The following is a 22,839-nucleotide window of genomic DNA, read 5'->3' as shown; positions in this document are numbered from 1 at the left end:
GGTCTCCTTCATCCAGTGCAACACTGCTTTTACATATTGGGTCTCCTTACAAGATTCGGTTTGAGAAACGTTTGAAAAATAGCTGTTCCAATTTAGTAAGCAACAAAGGTTGGCTTTGGCCTTTATGTTTGTTTCCAGCCTTGAAGGACAAATGTCCAAATGCCTACTTCAACGTTTTTTTAGCATCCCTGAAATTCTGCAGGGCTAATGTGACAGATGATCATGTAAGTTACCACAAAATCTACTGAGTGTAAAGAAGTTGTGAGAGGAACAAGGTGTGTTGTTCAAATTTATGATAATATGTAACTATTCTTTTTAAAAGAGGCATGAATTCTAGATATAACCTGGAGCAAAAGCTTCAGTGCTTTGTACAATGATATTCTAGGAGTGAGATGAAGAATAAATGTGCGATTAAGACTGTAAAATTTAAACGACGCAGAGTTAACATTTGAAATAGACTGACACAACTGAATAGTAAGAGAGAAACATACGTTAGCTGTGTAACTTTAAGAAGAGCATTCTAAACTTTTTTTTCTAACAAATCCTTAAAAGATTTAAATAAATAATGCAAGGCAGAATACTAGTGAATACTAGACTAGTGAATCGTTAGAATTGTTTGGTGTGCTAACATTCATAACATTAACCTTTAAGAACTGTGTGAAACTTTCGTTTGATTTCATTCCATGTGCACCAGAAGTATTTTAAGATGATCTAATAACTTTAGATAATGCTTAAGAAAGGTTTCCCTTTGCTTCTTTTAAATGCTCATATGGTTCTCCTTAACTGATTAATTTGTAGGCAGTGAAAAGAATGGAATCCTCAAGAAGAATAAGGCACAATCCAAAAATCACCAAGTGGCCTTCCTTTTCCTGTATCAGTGAAAAGCAAACATGTTCAAAGAGCTCCCAAGTCTCCCATTCAGGAGGGCAGCTCTAATCAGAAGGAGAAGGGAGTGCCTATAAAATAGTTCAAATATTGTATACATTATGTATCTGAACATACATACAGGTCCATGGACTTTGTGAGATGCTGTGGCAAACCAACGTTCCACTTATAAGGTTATTTTTTTATGGAAACTGTGGTCTGGGTCAAGATCGAGATGATCTGGAGTTAGGAGAAGAATGCCCTCCTTTCACAAAATTTGGGAGAAGGTGGAATCAGTAGTAGCCACCTAATTCTTCTTAAAGTGTAGCACTTATCTGTCCACTGAATTAAAGTTCTGCTTCCTTACAAGCACGTCATTACTGCAAAAGTATTCCTTAAGTACTGATGAATAAGCGTGCTGCTAGAACACCAGAGGAGCTTTTGGGGCTGCCTGTCGGGCCATCCTTCCCTGGTAATGGAGAACAGCTTTTCTATGAAATTAGAAATTTACTTCTTAAAGAATGAATTGCATTTTTGTTTCACTATATTTAATATTTGGTTTTTATCAGCAAAATTTTGGACTTTTCATGTCCATAAGATGTCACTAAAATCAAAACAAACTGCACGCAATTTTCAATTTACAAATATGTTGTTTTAAGTTTTTTCTAACATATACTGGGTACGTTTCATGTGTTCATAATCACTGTAAACATGTTTATTTGAAAACTGGCATACAATTTCCCAGAAAAACAATATGACAAACGATGGCCATATATACAGGAAGGGCTATAAAAGTTAATATTTAGGTGTGATAATGGCATTTGGGTTACATAGGAGAATATCTTTGTTCTTGGGTGACATATGCTGAAATATTTAGGGGGAGGTATAATGATATCTGTAATTTATTTTCAAATCATTGAGTAAAATATATGATAAAATATTAATAATTGGGTAATCTAGGTGGCTGGTATAGAGAAATTCACTGTACTACTCTTTGAACTTTTCTGAAAATGTGAACATTTTTATAATAAAAGTTAGAAAGAAGTAAAGGACAAACAACTCAGTGGAAAAATGGGAAAAAGAAATGCATAGACCTTTTACAAAATGGGAAATGACAAAAGGCCAATAAACAAATGAAAAGATTCTCAGCTCCATGTGCAATCAGGAAAATGCAAATTTAAACCACAAAGAAAGAGCATCTCCCATTTACTAGAGTAGTCAGAACTAAAAAGAACGACAACATCAACGTTACTGAGATGAGGAATAATGAAAACACCTGCATATAAAGACTAACTAGGTTCCCATTTTCAACCCAGTAATTCCTGTCCTACAGACAGACCTCAGAGAAACTCTTCCACATGTGCGCTGGGAAAAAGGTACAAGAATACTGATAGCAATGTTGTTTGTAACGGCAAAAAAGAGGAAAACAACCCAAATGCTGAGTGTATGGGTATTCATTTCACCACCATTATTATTAATTTTCTTTAAAATATTATCTATATTCATATATAGGTAGAGGAATACATCTCTATCTATCTAAATATATCTTTGTATATTTCATGTTTCAAAATAAAGTTTAAACTATGATCAACTACAAAAAATGCTGTTGACAGGTCAGGCAAGATGAAGAGTAAGAACTGATACTTGGATCTTACAGGGAAGTCCCGCCCCCAACAGGTTTTTAACAAGAATGGAATAAGGGATCCTCAGTAAAAAACAGATCCTTAAAACAGCCCAGGGCTTCCCTGGTGGCGCAGTGGTTTAGAATCTGCCTGCCAATGCAGGGGACACAGGTTCGAGCCCTGGTCCCGGAAGATCCCACATGCCGTGAAGCAACTAAGCCCGTGTGCCACAACTATTGAGCCTGTGCTCTAGAACCCGTGAGCCACAACTACTGAGCCCACGTGCCACAACTACTGAAGCCCACGTGCCTAGGGCCTGTGCTCTGCAGCAAGAGAAGCCACCGCAATGAGAAGCCCACGCACCGCAAGAAAGAGTAGCCCCCGTTCGCCACAGCTAGAGAAAGCCTGCGCGCAGCAACAAAGACCCAACACAACCAAAAATAAAAAAAAAATAAAAAAAACAGCCCAGTCAAACATCTTCAAAATTCTATCCTGACATGAAAACTGTGATTACCAATAACAGGTCTAAAATGATACTCACTCAGTTGATGGTACACAGGCTTATGCAATCCTTGAAGTTTAACTGATGCCAGGGCAGCAAGTTTGCCAGGGGGCTGCATTTTCCCATCTAAGAGATACCAAACTCGAGCAAAAGTGGCCCATTGCTTGAAAAGACAGAAGAGGAAACAAAGAAAATTCTAATTAAATGGAAACAGCTGAGTTTGCTATTATATACCATCACACATAATCTACAGTTAACATCAATAATTATTATGAAAAAAGATCCTATCACTAAATAATTTTTTTGTTCTCATTTCTATTTCTGGAAAAGGGGGATCTGTTCTCATTACTCTGCAAAGATTAACACAGTGATCTTTCCTGCTTGCTTTTCTATTAGCAATATGGGTTATGCTCTTTTAAAAACATTCCAAAGATATTATTTCCCTTTACATTATGACTTATATTTTTTGTACCGCATAGAATAGAATCTGGAGGGGTCACGAAAAGCTCTTATGAAAGTAGAAGTTGTTTATGAAGGTCTTCAAAAATATTTTGAGATTGGAAGGTACATTAACATTGAAAGATGAGTGGCCAATTATGAACTGAAGACTATTCAGGAGTTTAATTCCAAGGGAGAGTTAAATAGCAGAATGTAGCTGGAAAAGCATAGATGGATGATGTTGAATAAACTTAAATTTTAAAACACTGCCTTAGATAGACATCTTAGGCTGGCTCAGGACTAAACCGCTGTCTTTGTGTCCATCACTGCCTTCAAACTCTAAGAAAAGCACAGGCCAGAAAGATCTTGATCAGATGCTTTCTCTATGGATATACACAAGCAGCCAAACAGTGCTGGAAAAAGTACAACTAGGCTCTCTGGTTTTATCTTAAATTTAATTATCACAAATCTCAAATCAGCTTATAAAACTGCTTACCAATCTGCTGTTTTCCTGTTCTCATTCTTCTAGTCTCTACCCCATTCCCCTTTTATATCTTTTGTCAAGTTTATTTCATATATTTTGATGCCATTGTAAATGGTATTGTATTTTTAATTTAAATTTCTGATTGTTGCTAGTATATAGAAATGTACTACATTTTTGTATTTTGGTCTTGTATCCTGCAACCTTGCTAAACTCATTTATCAGTTCTAGTAACTTTTTGTAAATTCCAGTTTTTACACAGATGATCATGTTCTTTGCAAATAAAGAGCTGCTAGCCCATATACTTTCCATACCTCTCTCAGCTTATGAACTAAAAAAAAAAAAAAAAAAAATTCAATTCAATTGTCTACAGGACAATCTTGTTTCTTCAATAAACTGTAAGAAAAAAAGACAGGAAAAGGAACCTATTATTAAGAGAGACATAAAAAAATAGCAACTTATTGCTACTTTGGATCCTAATCCAAAGGAAGAAACCGTAAAAATATTACATATTTATATAATATACATGATATGTGTAAGAAAATTGGAAACTTGAACACATACTGGATATTTGATGATACTAAGGAATTGCTGTTAAATTTCCATTTAGCTTTGATAAATGGTAATGGGATTTTTAAAAAAATCCTTATCTTGTAAAGAACATATTGAAATATTTACTGATGAAATAATATGAGTCTGAGATTTACCTCAAATTCATAAGTAAGAGAAATAAATGAATGGGGGTACAGATTAAATGATATTGGCTGTGAGATTTTTGAAATTGGGTGATATCTACTTTTATGTATGATTAAAATTATCCATAAAAAAAACAAACTCCTGACCTCCCTTCCCTACCAGCGACTGCCTCATTTCTTTCCTCTTCTTTGTAGCAAACTCTTGCAAAGAGTTGTCTTTACTTTAATTTGTCTCTCCTCATTCTCTCTTCAACCTACTCCACCCTGGCTTTTATCTTCCCACACCATCACCAGCACACTACTGCCTGCCAAGTTTACCATGACCTTCACATTACTAAATCCACTGGTCAATTCTAAGTCTTTGACACAGTTGATCATTCCCCTCTCCCAGGTATTCTTTCTTCACTTGATTTCCAGGACACCACCCTCTATTGCTTTGTTTTGTTTTGTTTTCCTGTCATGCTAGTTCTCTCTTTCTCTTGCCTCTGAAATGTTGAAATGTTCCAGAACTGTTCTTGGTCCTCCTCTCTTCTCTTTACACATTTCCACACAGGCTTCATCCAGACCCATAACTTTAAATGCCATTTGTATGTTTATGATTCCCTAATTTACATCTCCAGCCTGGACCTCTTTCCTGAACTCTACACTTGCATTCAATTGCCCACCTGGCATATACACTACAGTGCTTTTTAAACCATATGCAGCAGAAGACTAGTTTTTCCCCAATCCACTGCAGACCAATACCTGATAGAAAAAACAAAACAAAAAACAAAACCTTTGATAAGACAATTAAAATACTGCCACAATGTCAAATTGCTACAGTTTTGTTGGGGAGCACTGGCTCCAGACGCGCAGGCTCAGCGGCCATGGCTCACGGGCCCAGCCGCTCCGCGGCATGTGGGATCTTCCCGGACCGGGGCACGAACCCGTGTCCCCTGCATCGATAGGCGGACTCTCAACCACTGCGCCACCAGGGAAGCCCTGCTACAGTTTTTTAATGTTTAATTTTACTTCCTGTATTTACCTCATTAGGGACAGGTAACAAACAGTCCAAGGAAGGAATCACACTTGGAGCAGGACTAGACTAAGAGGCGGCTTAGACCAACTCCTGCTCTTCCTCCTGAAACCTGCTTCAATCTCAGCCTTGCCTATCTCAGTTGATGGAACGTTCTTCCGGTTGTTGAAACAAAAAACCCTGGAATAATCCTTGTTTTTTCTTTTGCTGTCGGCGCACATACAGTCCTGCAGGAAATCCTGTTGGCTCCACCTTCAAACGGAACGTGACCACTTTTCAATACTACACAGTTACTAAGTCTGGTTTGTGCCACCATCATGTCTAGCCGGGATTATTTCAATAGCCTCCAAACAGATTCTTTGGTTCTCTTCTCCACCAATCCCCATCTCTGTACAGTCTACTCTCGACTCAGCAGTCGGAATGCTCCTTTTAACACTTAAGCGAGATCATGTTACTCCCCTTATTTTGCTCAGTAAATCAAACTCTTACAATAGTCTACAATGCCCTATATGATCCAGCTTATTACCTCTCTGACCTTCCCTCCTTCTTCCCGAGCGGGGGGGGGGGGGGGGAGAAACACGAGAGGGGTTGACTGAAAAGGGGAGGGTAGGAGTACCAAGAAAACGACAGCAAGTGGTGGTCAGAATCACCACCCTTTGTGCTTCACCGAAGCATCTCCTGGCCCAAGGACCCGGCTTCCCATCCTACTCAGCTTCACTAAATCCGACCTCCTTCTGTCAGCGTAATGAATGCCATCGAGCTACAAGAGTCCGATCTCACCTGGGGCGCCCTAGAAAAACTCGACATGTTTCCCCAGTAGCAGGACAGTCCTTTTTCCAGGATCCAAGACCTGTCCCGCAGCATCAAGGGCCCGGCGGGAAACGCATGCAGCCGAACATGTCAGATCCTAGACAAGCCAGCACTCGTCTGCTTCTCCGCTTTTCCTGCATCTCCTCCAATCTTGCCACCGTAGCAGCTTCGTCATGAAGGGAGGAAATGATCTAGTTATTGAGAGAATAACCCCCGAAAGTAACTCGCTTGCTGGAAAAGCTGCGGAAAACCAATGGAGGGCACACAGTTTCCAGCCGACCTAAGTAGAAGGAACCGGAAGTGCGTCAGTAGCGCGGGCCTGTTTGGATGTGGAAGCAGAGACCTGAAACGGGGCCTCAGCCCTGAGAGATGGATCGGTACCTACTCCTAGTGATCTGGGAGGAAGAAAAAGTCCCGTCGGCGGCGAGTGCGGTGGCGGAGCATGGGCCAGGGGCTTCGTCCTCTGAGGGTACCGAGAAACAGCCAGGTAAGCGCTGGGCTGAGAAAGAGCGGGAGCGGCTTGCAGGGAGGAGAAAAAAATTGTGATCAAGTTCTGCTGGAGTGACCTGTATGGAGTTGTCCCAGGAAGCTGTGACTCTATCTGGGATCGACCTGGTACGGGCTGATAAAAATATTTTCTCCGTAGAAAAAATAGGGACAAAATTGTGGATGTAAGATTCCAGCGCTCATAAGTTTCCGACACAGTAACTATTTAACTGTATAAATTCCCTACGCCTTGGAAATGGAATTTCTGTTCTTTGGACATATATGCATTCAATAGGTAGTTCTGCCTCCTGTGTTCCAAATGCAGGTAATACAGAAAGGAACAAGATGGAAAAGGATCTTACTTTCCTAGAGTTTACATCCTAACGGGAGGAGACGTTCCACACATAAACTAAGTTAAAAAACAAATTATAGGGCTTCCCTGGTGGCGCAGTGGTTGAGGGTCCGCCTGCCGATGCAGGGGACGCGGGTTCGTGCCCCGGTGCGGGAGGGTCCCGCATGCCGCGGAGCGGCTGGGCCCGTAGGCCATGGCCGCTGGGCCTGCGCGTCCGGAGCCTGTGCTCCGCGGCGGGAGTGGGCCGCAGCGGTGAGAGGCCCGCGTACCGCAAAAAAACAAACAAAACAAATTATAAATTTAAGACAATTACGACCGTTTGAGAATGCACAGCTTTTTAGTGCTCCTGTCTAGAATCTGTATTGCATTTTTTTTTTAAGTTTTTTTTTTTTTTTTTGCGGTATGCGGGCCTCTCACTGTTGTGGCCTCTCCCGTTGTGGAGCATAGGCTCCGAACGCACAGGCTCAGCGGCCATGGCTCACGGGCCCAGCCGCTCTGCGGCATGTGGGATCTTCCCGGACCGGGGCACGAACCCGCGTCCCCTTCATCAGCAGGCAGACTCTCAACCACTGCGCCACCAGGGAAGCCCTGTATTGCATTTTATTTAGCTTGTTTTGATAAAGCGGCGCTTTGAGGAGGAAGTGTATGGGGTTGTGTACAGAGTATTGTAACAAGATTTTCCTTCTCCGTTTAAAATTATTCTTTTGGGGGAATTTTGGATTTGTGTTAACTGGCAGGCATGTGCAAACCGGGAGCTTTACCTATTTTCTCTGCTTGCTTTAGATTTATTATATCAAAACTTGAACAGAGTGTAGTTCTTTTATGTACAATATAGTGTACTTGAGAATCTCTGATGGTGAAACTGGAATAGGTCTACGTTGTGTAACTCTTGAACCCAGTTGACTTTGTTTTTTTCTTTTTCAGACTTAAGAGCAGCAAATGTTTATCACCTCCTGAAAAGAAGCATTAATGCTTCAATTAATCCAGAAGATAGTACCTTCCCTGGTAAGTAAAACATAAACCCCTCTTTTCACTGGCACAGCATTTGCATTGGAAATAAATTTAATTAATCTCGTCACATGGGAGTCCAAGAAACACTTGTTGACTGTGTACAAGTCACTGGGATAGGGAAGCAATGAAATAAATACAAAATGGAAAAGACGCTATCCCTCTCTTCCTGATGCTTGGATGTCATAAAGTTGTTATGAAAATTATTTTAGGGTCTCAGTTTGAGTTTTGTTCCCTTTATGAGATTTTCTTGCCCATCTTCAGCTCCATATAAGATAGAGTAATGTGTCATTATAAGGAGGATTTGTGGTTTTGTCATGAGTACAAATACATCATTAATCTTATACCCATTTCCTTACCTTTTATTTTTCCATCCTTACCTCTTACTGATTCTTTTAAAAGCACTTCATAATTGTTAAACTCAGTAATCTTTTCTCCATTCTTATCTGCTTTAACTTTTTCAAAGTATTTGACTTTTTTAAAAATAAAATACTCTTTACTTTGTAAAAATCTTTTCTCCTTTGGTTTCTATTGGCATTATACAGATCCATGTATTTACATCTTTGTTAGTTATCCTCTTTTTTTCTTCCTTTTCTTGGCCTCTATCTGAGAGTGTCTTTCAGAGGCTCAGAAAAAAGGAGATATCAAAACAGGTCTAAAAGCTGAAGGAAGTTTCTGGAGATGTCAGGGAGAGTGTGCTTGTTTTGATACCTTTATAGTTCGCATGACTGTACAATCTGTTCCTTTCTCTTTCATCAGAGAACCTGTCTCTTGGGTTTCAACTGTCACCTTTGGGACATTATTTATACTATCTATATGCTACCTTAGCCAGTTTGCCAAGTGCTGGTAATACTCATTAATTTTTCAAGTTGGTATAATTTAAGTCAGTACTAGTATTGCAAGAAAGATTTTGATGGACTATGACATGTTCAATTAAGAACATGTGATTAGTTGCCTGTAAGACTGCAAAGTGAAAATATTTTGTAAAAGTTGGATACATGTGTCTGGAACTCCAAAGGAGAGTGAAGCTGGAGAAACAGATTATAGAATCATCAACATATAGATGTCAGTTCAAGCCATGAGAAAGGATGGGATTGTTTTGGATAGTGAGAATAGCAGAAAATCTTGAAATGAATCCCAGTATTTAAAGGAGCTGAACACCAGTTTTTAAAGGAATGAGAAGGAGCAGTGGGAAAGATAGGTTCCACAGAAAGCAAATGTTTTCAGGAGAAAGTAGTCAAATGTGTCATTTTCGATTCCTTTCTTAGTCTTACGTTGAGAGGTCAAGTACCAACAGGACTAACTGTTAAATTTAGAAACACATTAGTCATTGGTGACTTTGGTAAGTGTAGTTTCAGTGGCATGTTGGAGACAGAAGAACAGATTAAATTGGATTAGAAGGGGAATAGAAAAGGTGAACAGGAAATAGAGACAGTCAAGTGTAGATAGTGCTTTTAGAAAGTTTATCTTCCTGAAGAGTAAAGAAAGAGATATAGTAGTAACTGGAAAAGGTAGGTGAATTTAAAAGTGATTAAAAAAATAATTTGAAAAATACTTGTGCATATTTAAATGCTAATGGGAAGGAAATGACAGAGAAGGAGAGATTGAAGATGCAGGAAAGTCAGTGGCCTGGGGTCCCGGCAGAAGTCTGAGGGATAACCTTGATCAGAAGGGTAGTGCCTCTTACATGTAACAGGGAAGAATGAGGAAAGACCTAATGGGAATGCAGGAAGGGCAATATGTTTGCTGACAGGATGTTATGGGAGTTATAATGGCTTCTGTTTTCTTTATTTTTTTATTTTTAATTTTTTAAATAAATTTATTTATTTATTTTTGGCTATGTTGGGTCTTCGTTGCTGTGCATGCGCTTTCTCTAGTTGCGGTGAGCAGGGGCTACTCTTTGTTGTCATGCACGGGCTTCTCATTGCAGTGGCTTCTCTTGTTGCAGAGCGCGGGCTCTAGGCCCGTAGGCTTCAGTAGTTGCAGCACATGGGCTCAGTGGTTGCAGCACAGGGGCCCTAGAGTTCGCGGGCTTCAATGGTTATGGCACGTGTGCTCCGTAGCTGTGGCTCGTGGGCTCTAGAGTGCAGGCTCAGTAGTTGTGGTGCATGGGCTTAGTTGCTCTGCGGCATGTGGGAACTTCCCAGACCAGGGCTTGAACCCGTGTCCCCTGCATTGACAGGCGTATTCTTAACCACTGCACCAGCAGGAAAGCCCGGCTTCTATTTTCTTAAGGAAGTAGGAGGTAAAGTCTTCTGAGATTTTGGCAGTAACTGGTAATGGGCACTTAGCATCATTCTTAGCTTCCATGAGTTCGGCTCAGTTATCGCATTTCTCCTTCTCCCTCCTTTGAATACAATTTCTGTAGCTCTAAATTCTTCATTGCTCTTTTGATTCACACCCTGGGGTGACCCTTAATTTTGTATCTTCATGTAATATTCCAGCCTCCAAGAAGAGCATCTTCTTTATCTCTAGGCTGAAGTTACTCTTTAACTCCTCTCTCTTTGGCAAGGCTGAACCAAACCTTCATGGTCTTTGAGGAGGGAACCATTTTCCTTAAAATGACTTGCACGGTTTTGTATTACTCAAGAGTAATCGAGTGGGTGTATTTTTCAACATCTTTATAGTAGATTTTAGTGTTTGACATGATGATTAATATAATGATGTAGATTTTGAATTGTGATGAACTAAAGCAGAGTATTCATAGCGAGTGAATAATTTTGCTCTTTAGGCAGCTTCTCCTGTTTGAATTTTTAGCAGAGATTTTTAAAGATCCATATTTTATATATATATATATATATATTAAAATTACATAACTCTCTAAGTATGTATGCTATAACATCTGCTTATTTGTGGTATGCCTTTCTTCTAATAAGTATGATTTTGTTTTCAAGGCTGTTTGGTAGGCGGTATACCAGGTTCCAGGAAGTGGTTCTTTGCAGTGCAGGCAATATGTGGATTTTATCAGGTAATATAAATAAGAAAATAGTCACTAGTGAATGTCTTTGTTAGTATAAATAATTCCATGAACCCATTATTTAATGCAATCTTTTGCTATATTAGTTTTGTAGTTCTGACTGGGAAGAGATACATTTTGGTGTGGAAAAAGATGAAATTGAAGATGTTCTTCAAAGAAATATCGAAGAATGTTTGAGTGCTGTTGAGTGTTTTGAGGACGAAGATAGTAATAGCAGGGAATCATTATCCTTGGCTGAGTATGCTTATGTACTTTCTATCATGTCTTTAAAATATTTGACATTAGATAGTATTTTAGCCGTGAGAGTGAAGATTTGATATGTTAGCAGCTATAGTGAGGGAATTTTACATAATTCAAATTTTCAACTCTTTGTTTTGGAAGACAGGCAATTTGGGCCTTTTATTTGAATAAAATTCTTTAAAATGCACAAACTGGTATCTGAAAACGTTTAGCTTCTTAAGCTTGCATAATTGCAGGAATCATAAAAATTGATATTTTTATTAATATGTCACTTTCTTGAAGCAAACTTCTGCCTGATGTTATATTTCAAGAGCTTGAATAGAAACTTTATTTAAGGTTAATAACTGGCATTCAAACCACAGTATCATTTTCATTTTGCTGTTTGAGACTGAAATATATGATTTCTTCAATTTATATGTATCTTCAGCATTTCAGGCACCTTTAAAATCCATAGTTTCTGAGGTGTATGTAGATGATTGAATTCACTTTTAGGTTTTTTGAATTGTGGTACAGTATATAAGATGATCCAGGTGATGTGAGTTTTGATAATTTTTTTTCTTCATGAAATATAGCATCTCTGAACCATAATTCATTCTTGTCATTTCAGTCTTCTGTAATACTTCATTACAAAAAACTCCTTTGTTTATTTTAATATTCAAATATTATACTTCTATAAATTGCTGCAGATTTTCAAATTGTGTTTTCCTGTTTTCAAATTATATTTATTTATACTGATTAATGAAGGGAGACATTGTAGAACCATAGAAAAGGCATTTTAACAGAGGCTAATAGAAGTGGTCTCTAATTATATAATCTTGGGCCAGTCACTTAACTTCTCTGGTGCTTTATTTTCTCATCTGTAAAGTGTTGAGATCCTTTTAGATGATTTCTAAGATGCCTTCTAGCCTTAGGGCTCTTACCATTCCATATGTTTTCTCACCACTATTAGAAGATGGCAAGTATAAAAGTGATTATTTCTAGTAAGTGACCTAATAATTATTTCCACAAGAGGGAGCTTGAAAACTATACTTTACCGTAAGGCGCCTTAAATTTTTTAGACAATGGTGAGTTTATAATAAAGGATTTAAATACCTTTATGTTATATAATAAACTATCTTGAGAAAAAAAATTCATCATATGGGTAAAATGAATAGATTTTAAAGAATTGGAGGAGAGTATCATATTTTCCTGTCAGGGCTGTTATGTGCCATTCAGAGAAAAGCAGTAGCCTTCTTTATTAAATACTTAGTAATACCTTACTTTTAAGGTTCAGAAAAATGGTCTATTAGTTATGATTTATATTTAATATACTAGATATAATTTAGGGAGGGCTTTTTCCCCCTTTTTTGTTAATGCTGTTTGTTTGTTTTGGGGGTGTGGCTAAGAACTTGGACTCAGGGTAATCCTAGCTTCCACAGCTACAGCTTATGTGGACTTTAGGTGAATTATTTAAAGTGAGGATAAAAATAGTATTATAGTAATGCCTCATGGGATTGTCATGAGGATCAAATGAGATAATGCTGAATGCTAAGTATTTAATAGTGTATGGCACATAGATCCATTTAATTAATATTACCTATTATGATTATATGTAATGTGTGTATATATATTTTTTCCTAACCTACTGTTTTATTTTAGCCTATATGAAGAATCTGCAGAAAATTTGCATCAGTTATCAGACAAACTTCCTGCTCCTGGTAATATTTTATGACTACTTTCAATAATTTGTACCTTATCTTACACTTTCTGTGAATGAGTGATAAATTCATTCTTTATGCTCGTGTTCTCACTTCTAACTTTGAAATGAAAAATGAAAAATAATTTTCTATATGAAGTTGTTAAAAATCATACTCTACTACTTTAATAAAGTACCTTGTTGAGACATCACAATTTTCTTAATTGTTTTCATTTACTTAGACAAAAATTAGAACTTAAGAAATTACTCATCTGTTTCCTTCTTCAGTTACTACTGAAGAAGCAGCTTTGCACTGTATATACCATTGTTTTCCACAATGTTCTATAGAACTCTACTCCCATGAGCAAATCCTGGAAAAAGAAGTTCTTTAACCTAGATCATTTGGATAACATACTTTTATGGTGTGAAGTCACTATACATATTATCAAATAGAAAGTCATGCAGTAAAAGAAGCCCTTGACTCAGCATTTTTTTACACAATCCATTTTTTTCCTATAATAGAAAGCATATTTTATGAAATACTGCATCATACTATTCTTAAAACTGTATTTTGTCTTAAATTAATCTTCCTTTGTGTGAATCAAGTAGCTGATTCATCTAAAGCTTGGTACGCTTTGGCATCCACAAATACTTTTGAATACTTTTCTGAATATTTTCATTATTGGAGGTCATTTATTAGGCAGATAGTTGTTGTGTCTGTTATATGTCAGGCGTCGTACTAGGAGCTGAGTATACAATGATGAGTAAAGCATATGTGATTATCATAAAGGACTTTATAGCTCACAGTCTAATCCTTATATTCAAGATTATATTTTAGTATAAGAGATCCTATATGGAAGATAACTGAATACATTGATAAACAAACGTGTCAGATTTTTATATGAAGTTCAAAATATGGAATGTACAGTTGCTATTTTGGCAAATTGGAATACTTTCATTATCAAACTTTTATTTGGTTTCTGTTTCATTTTGATTTTTCTGGTCCTTCAGTAAAATTTATCATTTTATAAAATTTAAAGTTTCATGAAGTTAACCTTCTTTCTCAGGAACCAATGATGTTGTCAGTATAATTGAGTTTTCTGAGTGTTTTATTGTTCTTTAAAAAGAGAAATAATTTATTTGAACATTACAGTTTTATACTAATTCATTCCCTTTTATATAACAAAATAAAGTATAGAAGAACATAATGAATTGCACAGGTTTTTTTCCCTCTGTTCAGTACAACAATAGCATTGATCTCAAGAGCAATGTATAATTAACCACTGACACATAATTGGCAAGTAATTATGATATAGTTCATTGTTTTTCTGGCATATGCTAGCTATTTCAAGGTAACATGGCTTTAAATCAAATGTGAACATTTAAAAATTTTGAACTCCTGAAGATGTATATTGTTTTGAAGAATTTCAGCAATTAAAGTTAAAATCCTTCTTCATCTTCTAAATAAACGTAAAATTCAGTTGTTCAAGGTACTGTTTTGAGACATTTCAGATCTAACATCTTTTTTTTAAATTTATTTTTATTTATTTTTTGAACTTATTTATTTTATGTATGTATTTTTTTGGCTGCACTGGGTCTTCATTGCTGTGCACGGGCTTTCTCTAGTTGCGGCTAGCGGGGGCTACTCTTGGTTGCGGTGTGCGGACTTCTCACTGCGGTGGCCTCTCTCGTTGCGGAGCACGGGCTCTAGGCGCGTGGGCTTCAGTAGTTGTGGCTCATGGGCTCTAGAATGCAGGCTCAGTAGTTGTGGCATACGGGCCTAGCTGCTCCATGGCATGTGGAATCTTCCCAGACCTGGGCTCGAACCCGCGTCCCCTGCATCGGCAGGTGGACTCCCAACCACTGCGCCACCAGGGAAGCCCCCAGATCTAACATCTTTAAAAAATTATAGTTAATCAACTATGCTGCAATATAAAATAAAAATGTTTTTAAAAAATTACAAAAATGCCTTTATCTCTTTCTAGGTAGAGCAATGATAGATATAATACTGTTGCCTTCTGACAAAGATCCACCTAAATTGAGAGACTGTTTGCCTACTGTAGGAGCATTAAAACATTTGAAGGAATGGTATTCAGCAAAAATTACCATAGCAGGAAATCATTGTGAAACGTAAGCTTCTTTGTTCATATTTGACCACTATCTGTGTTGTCCGCTTTTACAATTAACTTGCTACCCTGTTTTTAATAGACCCAGCCTTTGAAGATTTTTTAAAATGTGACAAGATAGTTTTATGTCATACTGTGATTAGAGATTTATCTGTTGAGAAGAACCTACATTTTTCTTATTTCATACTTTATATTTCTGAGAAGTTTTAAGTTTTTAGTAACTGTTGTTGATGCTTTCTTACAACTATTATTGAGCATTAATTCTCCAAACACATTATGTGTTTTTAAATAGGTTTGTATTGTCCAGTGAACACCGAGATAAATACCATGGATACATGGATACACCAGATTTATAATGTCATATTTGTTTTTTGTTTTATGTGCAATGTAGAAATAAATACATACTGTTGTGTTTTATGACATTTTAGTAAGGATCAACTGTGTATTACAGTTTTGATCCTTAAATGAGTATTAGATTTGTTAACTTCATGATTTTCTTCACTCAGCAGTTGTTTATTGAGCACTATCTTTATGCCAAGCACAGCAATATATACTGATAATAAGAAAGTGAGATTTGATCTTTTTCATTGAAATACAGGGAGGAACAGGAATGCAAATAGTCATGATAGTCTGTGATAAGTGCTATTATGAAATTCCATACAAAACTGTGTGGGAACAATTGAGGAGAGCAGTTCTCCTTTTGAAGATAAGAATTCATTCAATCTGTGTATATGTGTGTACATATGTGTATATCTGATGTTAAAATTAATAAATAATAATAGGAAAATCTGTTCATCTGTAGTATTAAGGGTAATTACTCATAATTCAAGGGGATGTTGAGATTAAATGAACACACGATAGCAACTTCTTCAGAGACTGACTTAATGAATGTTCTATAATATTAGTTGATAAAAGCAGCAATATAAACTTTGCATTTTTGCCTGTTTGGCTTGTAGCTAACTATAACCATTAAATCTAAGTCAAATTTAAAACCCTATATTTAATTATCATAAACTTTTATTTATAGAAGTTGTCAGAAAATTGCCGAATACCTTTCTGCTAATATTGTGTCTTTACAAGATCTCAGAAATGCTATTGATTCAAAGGAGTTATGGAGGGGAAAGATTCAGATATGGGAAAGGAAGGTAAGTGGATTTCTGTTATCACAGTTTGCAAAGCAGGCCTTTCGACCTTATTTATTTATTTATTTAATTTTTTTTTTTTTTTATCTTTTTTTTTTTTTATTTTTTAACATCTTTGTTGGAGTATAATTGCTTTACAATGGTGTGTTAGTTTCTGCTTTATAACAAAGTGAATCAGTTATACATATACATATGTTCCCATATCTCTTCCTTCTTGCGTCTCCCTCCCTCCAACCCTCCCTATCCCACCCCTCTAGTTAGTCAAACCAACGAGCTGATCTCCCTGTGCTATGCGGCTGCTTCCCACTAGCTATCTATTTTACGTTTGGTAGTGTATATATGTCCATGCCACTCTCTCATTTCGTCCCAGCTTACCCTTCCCCCTCCCCATATCCTCAAGTCCATTCTTTAGTAGGTCTGTGTCTTTATTACTGTCTTGCTCCTAGGTTCTTCATGACCTTTTTTTTTTTTTTTCCCCCTTAGAGTCCACATATATGTGTTAGCATACAGTATTTCTTTTTCTCTTTCTGATTTACTTCACTCTGTATGACACACTCTAGGTCCATCGACCTCACTACAAATAACTCAATTTTGTTTCTTTTATGGCTGAGTAATATTCCATTGTATATATGTGCCACATCTTCTTTACCCATTCATCTGATGATGGACACTTAGGTTTTTTCCATCTCCGGCCTATTGTAAATAGAGCTGCAATGAACATTTTGGTACATGACTCTTTCTGAATTATGGTTTTCTTAGGGTATATGCCCAGTAGTGGGATTGTTGGGTCCTATGGTAGTTCTATATTTAGTTTTTTAAGAAACCTCCATACTGTTCTCCATAGTGGCTGTATCAATTTACATTCCCACCAACAGTGCAAGAGGGTTCCCTTTTCTCCACACCCTCTCCAGCATTTTTTGTTTCTAGATATTTTGATGATGCCCATTCTGACCAGTGTGAGATGATATCTAATTGTAGTGGTGATTTGCATTTCTCTAATGATTAATGATGTTGCAGATTCTTTCATATATTTGTTGGCAATCTGTATATCTTCTTTGGAGAAATGTCTATTTAGGTCTATTTAGGTCTATTTATTGGATTGGGTTGTTTGTTTTTCTGACATTGAACTGCATGAGCTGCTTGTAAATTTTGTATCCATTCAGCCAATCTGTGTCTTTTGGTGGGAGCATTTAGTCCATTTACATTTAAGGTAATTATCGATATGTGTGTTCCTATTCCCATTTTCTTAATTGTTTTGGGTTTGTTATTGTAGGTCTTTTCCTTCTTTTGTGTTTCTTGCCTAGAGAAGTTCCTTTAGCAGTTGTTGTAGAGCTGGTTTGGTGGTGCTGAACTCTCAGCTTTTGCTTGTCTCTAAAGGTTTTAATTTCTCCATCAAATCTGAATGAGATCCTTGCTGGGTAGAGTAATCTTGGTTGCAGGTTTTTCTCCTTCAACACTTTCAATATGTCCTGCCACTCCCTTCTGGCTTGCAGAGTTTCTGCTGAAAGATCAGCTGTTGACCTTATGGGGATTCCCTTGTGTGTTATTTGTTGTTTTTCCCTTGCTGCTTTTAATATGTTTTCTTTGTATTTAATTTTTGACAGTTTGATTAATATGTGTCTTGGCGTATTTCTCCTTGGATTTATCCTGTATGGGACTCTCTGTGTTTCCTGGACTTGATTAACTATTTCCTTTCCCATATTAGGGAAGTTTTCAACTATAATCTCTTCAAATATTTTCTCAGTCCCTTTCTTTTTCTCTTCTTCTTCTGGAACCCCTATAATTCGAATGTTGGTACGTTTAATGTTGTCCCAGAGGTCTCTGAGACTGTCCTCAGTTCTTTTCATTCTTTTTTCTTTATTCTGCTCTGCAGTAGTTATTTCCACTATTTTATCTTCCAGGTCACTTATCCGTTCTTCTGCCTCAGTTATTCTGCTATTGATCCCATCTAGAGTACTTTTAATTTCATTTATTGTGTTGTTCATCGTTGCTTGTTTCATCTTTAGTTCTTCTAGGTCCTTGTTAACTGATTCTTGCATTTTGTCCATTCTATTGTCCATTCTATCTCCAAGATTTCGGATCAACCTTACTATCATTATTCTGAATTCTTTTTCAGGTAGACTGCCTATTTCCTCTTCATTTGTTAGGTCTGATGGGTTTTTATCTTGCTCCTTCATCTGCGGTGTGTTTTTCTGTCTTTTCATTTTGCTTATCTTACTGTGTTTGGGGTCTCCTTTTTTGCAGGCTGAAGGTTCGTAGTTCCTGTTGTTTTTTGTGTCTGTCCCCAGTGGCTAAGGTTGGTTCAGTGGGTTGTGTAGGCTTCCTGGTGGAGGGTACTAGTGCCTGTGTTCTGGTGGATGAGGCTAGATCTTGTCTTTCTGGTGTGCAGGTCCACGTCTGGTGGTGTGTTTTGGGGTGTCTGTAGACTTATTATGATTTTGGGCCGCCTCTCTGCTAATGGGTGGGGTTGTGTTCCTGTCTTGCTAGTTGTTTGGCATAGGATGTCCAGCACTGTAGCTTGCTGGTCGTTGAGTGAAGCTGGGTGCTGGCGTTGAGATGGAGATCTCTCGGAAATTTTTGCTGTTTGATATTATGTGCAGCTGGGAGGTCTCTTGTGAACCAGTGTCCTGAAGTTGGCTCTCCCACCTCAGAGGCACAGCACTGACTCCTGGCTGCAGCCCCAAGAGCCTTTCATCCACAGGGCTCCTTAATTTGGGATGATTGGTTGTCTATTCAGGTATTCCACAGATGCAGGGTATATCAAGTTGATTGTGGAGCTTTAATCCGCTGCTTCTAAGGCTGCTGGGAGAGATTTCCCTTTCTCTTCTTTGTTCTCACAGCTCCCAGGGGCTCAGCTTTGGATTTAGCCCCGCCTGTGCGTGTAGGTCGCCGGAGGGCGCCTGTTCTCCGCTCAGACAGGACGGGGTCAAAGGAGCCGCTGACTCGGAGGCTCTGGCCCACCCAGGCCCGGGGGTAGGGAGGGGCACGGAGTGCGGGGCGGGCCCGCGGCTGCAGAGGCCGGCGAGACGTTGCAGCCTGAGGCGCGCCTGTGCGTTCTCCCGGGGGAGCTGTCCCTGGATCCCAGGACCCCGGCAGTGGCGGGCTGCACAGGCTCCCCGGAAGGGCGCGTGGCCAGTGACCTGCGTTCGCACACAGGCCTCCCGGTGGCGGCAGCAGCGGCCCCAGCCGCTCTGGGCGACCCTAGCCACGTCCGTCTCTGGACTCCGCACCCCCAGCCGCGGCCCGCGCCCGTCCCTGGAGCTCTCTCAAGCAGCGTTCCTATTCCCCTCTCCTCGCGCACCAGGAAACAAAGAGGGACGCAAAAGTCTCTTGCCTCCTCGGCAGTTCCAGACCTCTCCCCGGACTCTCTCCCGGCCAGCCGCGGTGCACCAACGCCCCGCAGGCTGTGTTCACGCCGCCAACCTCAGTCCTCTCCCGGCGCTCCGACAAAAGCCGGAGCCTCAGCTCCCAGTCCCGCCCGCCCCGGCGGGCGAGCAGACAAGCCTCTCGGCTGGCAAGTTCCGGTCGGCCCGATCCTCTGCGCTGGAATCTGTCCGCTTTGCCCTCTGCACCCCTGTTGCTGTGCTCTCCTCCGCGGCTCCCAAGCTCCCCCACTCCGCCTTCCGAAGCCTCCACCCGCGAAGGGGCTTCCTAGTGTGTGGACACTTTTCCTCCTTCACAGCTCTCTCCCGCTGGTGCAGGACCCGTCCCTATCCTTTTGTCTCTGTTTAGTTTTTTCTTTTGCCCTACCCAGGTACGTGGGGGGTTTCTTGCCTTTTGGGAGGTCTGAGGTCTTCTCCCAGCGTTCAGTAGATGCTCTGTAGGAGTTGTTCCACGCGTAGATGTATTTCTGGTGTATCTCTCGACCTTATTTACAACACAGATAGTTTAAATGAATCCTAATGAAAAGGTACCATATAAAGATGTTCTAGAAAAGCACTATCTAAATAGAACTTTCTTCATTAATGGAAATGTTCTGAATTTATCCTTATACAATAGTCCACTGGCTTCATGTTGCTACTAGCACTTTATACTTGACTACTTCAAACACAGAACTGAATCTTTTACTATATTTTACTTTAATTAATTTAAATTTAAATAGTGACTGTGATTGTTTTGGGCACTGCAGTTCTAGAATGTAACATTCTTTTAAAGCAGAATTTAATATTAGTTGAGTTCATGTTTATCCAAGCTGCTTTAGTTCATTGCATATGTAAACTCCTGGAAAACTGCTTAGAACATGTTTTCTTACCTATGATACCACCTTAAGTGATCAGTGCTTTCTGCTAACCAGCTGATTTTGAACAATTTTTTTTTTAACCTTACTAGACCCCAGATTTCTCAACTATAAGATGAGAATATCAGATTAAACCCCGCTAATGTTAAATTTCTATGAGGCTCCAATTCTATTTTGCAATCCCTTACCGTGAATGAATATGTTTGGTGGTTTTTATAAGCTGTGTCCATGTCGAAATCAGTGTTCCTGGTATTTTATGTGTTTTTGTCTATAGGCAAAACTAAAAGAAAGTTTCTTAATGTTTGTTTAGTATGGGAGCACGAGTAGTTCGTTGTGTTCCTATAAAGATTTATTGTACTAATTACTAGACTTTTTTTTTCCTTTTCAATTCACTCTTAATTATAGTTTAATAAAACTTCTAATAAGACAACAGGAATTAACATGGCTGGGCCCTTCTTGTTGATTTGCACGCCAGCTCTTCTTTATCTCAGGGGAAGTTAAATCTGCAGATAAATCTTCTTTGCAAGTGGTTTTAGTGTAAACAAGTCATATAGCCTACAAGAAGAATGCAGGATACAATTAGCTAGGAGAATTACTTTTGTATACATTTTTTGAAATTGCATGTCTACATACAGACAGATAATGGCAGGGTTCTGTGATTCTTTTATTCTTTTATGGATAAGAAATTAAATGTCCATATCTCCCCAGGCTGCATTTAAAACTTGAAATCACTTTTTTTGGTGGAGAATAGCTTTTAGCCTAGGGGCATTATAGTGATTAAGGACATAGATTCTAGAGTTAAGATTGCCTGCATTCAAATCCTAATTCTGTTTCTTGCTAGTTTTATGTGAAATGTTAGATAATATTTAGCCTCTTGGTGCCACAGTTATCTTTATCTGTAAGACAGGTATAATAGTAGTTCCTAACTCAGATTTTTATGAGGTTTAAATTATTTAAAGCACAAAGTAACCATTCAGTAAGTGTTACCTATCATTGTCATTACCATTACTGTTAGTACCCCTATTATTACTACTTCTGCAGGAATTGATCTTTTTATCAACAACTTATATTGAAAGCAAACTATGTGTGAGGCACTAAGGATCTAGTGGTGAATGAGACAAGCAAGTTCTATTTTTGCAGAACTTAAGACAGTAGGAAGCAGGTACTGAACAACTATATGTAAAGGGGGTTGCTTTGTTCTCTGGTTGCGGAGAATGGGCTTAGTATCCTCTTGTGTGCTAGTGAAAGGCCAAGGAGAGCTTTTCATGAAAAATTCATGTGAAAGTTGAAATACGAATGATATGTACATAAATGGAAGAACTGCATTTTGAACTGAGGATCAAAAATAAATTTACATATGGTTTTCCTCTCAACTTTTACATTGCAATAAGATGTATTAATCTTTGTAACTTAATTCATGATGCCTGTAACTGTGTTCTCTTTGTTTCTTTTCAGTTTGGATGTGAAATTAGTTTTCCTGAATTTTGTTTAAAGGGAGTCACACCTAAGAATTTTAGTACATCTAATTTAAAAACTTGCTTTCTTGACAAAAAGATAATACCATCAAAGGATAAGAGTATTTTGCCAAAGGTAATCTATGTTTAATTGTTTTTGCCATCATCTATTCATGAATATTTTATAAGATATGTTTGAATCTTTAATTAACATTACTAATATATGTGCTTAAGTGTGCTCACTTGCATAACTTTTACTATAATTATAATTAAGTGCTTAAATTATACTGTATTATCAGTATTGAATGTTGGCAAAACTATCATTGTTTTAAATTGTTTTCAAAATGGAACGATCCTAACTTTAGATCAGTATAGGCCTGAAACCACTTGTTTTTTTATTTTTTTTTTTTGCGGTACGTGGGCCTCTCACTGTTGTGGCCTCTCTCGTTGCGGAGCACAGGCTCCGGACGCGCAGGCTCAGCGGCCATGGCTCACGGGCCCAGCCGCTCCGCGGCATGTGGGATCTTCCCGGACCGGGTCACGAACCCGTGTCCCCTGCATTGGCAGGCGGACTCTCAACCACTGCGCCACCAGGGAAGCCCCTGAAACCACTTTTGATTTGAACTTTACCATGTGACCTTTCTAAGACTCAGTTTGAAGGGCGTATGATACAGTGGAAAGAGAACAGGCTTTGATGTTAGGTAGACCTCGGTTT

The 22,839-nt window shown here is 38.5% G+C and overlaps 2 protein-coding genes across 4 annotated transcripts in view; one reads left to right on the top strand and one right to left on the bottom strand.

Moving 5' to 3' along the window:
* Window positions 1–6,624, bottom strand: part of MRPL13 (mitochondrial ribosomal protein L13) — a 35,883-nt gene extending 29,259 nt beyond the window's left edge. Inside the window, exons 1-2 of one of the 2 annotated variants that reach the window (XM_067711387.1) lie at window positions 6,398–6,624; window positions 3,028–3,151 (exon numbers count right to left, since the gene is read on the bottom strand). In XM_067711387.1, the coding sequence (XP_067567488.1) occupies window positions 3,028–3,151; window positions 6,398–6,481 (208 nt within the window). In that variant the 5' untranslated portion in view covers window positions 6,482–6,624. The remainder of the gene's footprint in view (window positions 1–3,027; window positions 3,152–6,397) is intronic. The other variant, XM_067711386.1, reaches the window with a different exon arrangement.
* Window positions 6,625–6,711: 87 nt separating this feature from the next.
* MTBP (MDM2 binding protein) overlaps window positions 6,712–22,839 on the top strand; it is a 76,511-nt gene continuing 60,383 nt past the window's right edge. For both annotated transcript variants that reach the window (XM_067711384.1, XM_067711383.1), the window contains exons 1-8: window positions 6,712–6,914; window positions 8,190–8,270; window positions 11,168–11,241; window positions 11,337–11,488; window positions 13,129–13,187; window positions 15,151–15,295; window positions 16,319–16,436; window positions 22,126–22,260. In XM_067711384.1, coding sequence (XP_067567485.1) covers window positions 6,797–6,914; window positions 8,190–8,270; window positions 11,168–11,241; window positions 11,337–11,488; window positions 13,129–13,187; window positions 15,151–15,295; window positions 16,319–16,436; window positions 22,126–22,260 — 882 coding nt within the window. In that variant the 5' untranslated portion in view covers window positions 6,712–6,796. The remainder of the gene's footprint in view (window positions 6,915–8,189; window positions 8,271–11,167; window positions 11,242–11,336; window positions 11,489–13,128; window positions 13,188–15,150; window positions 15,296–16,318; window positions 16,437–22,125; window positions 22,261–22,839) is intronic.

The sequence above is a fragment of the Pseudorca crassidens genome, chromosome 17 (assembly GCF_039906515.1).
Source record: "Pseudorca crassidens isolate mPseCra1 chromosome 17, mPseCra1.hap1, whole genome shotgun sequence".
NCBI lineage: Eukaryota > Metazoa > Chordata > Mammalia > Artiodactyla > Delphinidae > Pseudorca > Pseudorca crassidens.
Note: the sequence above shows the minus strand (reverse complement) of the source record. Positions and strands in the feature narration are given on the sequence as shown.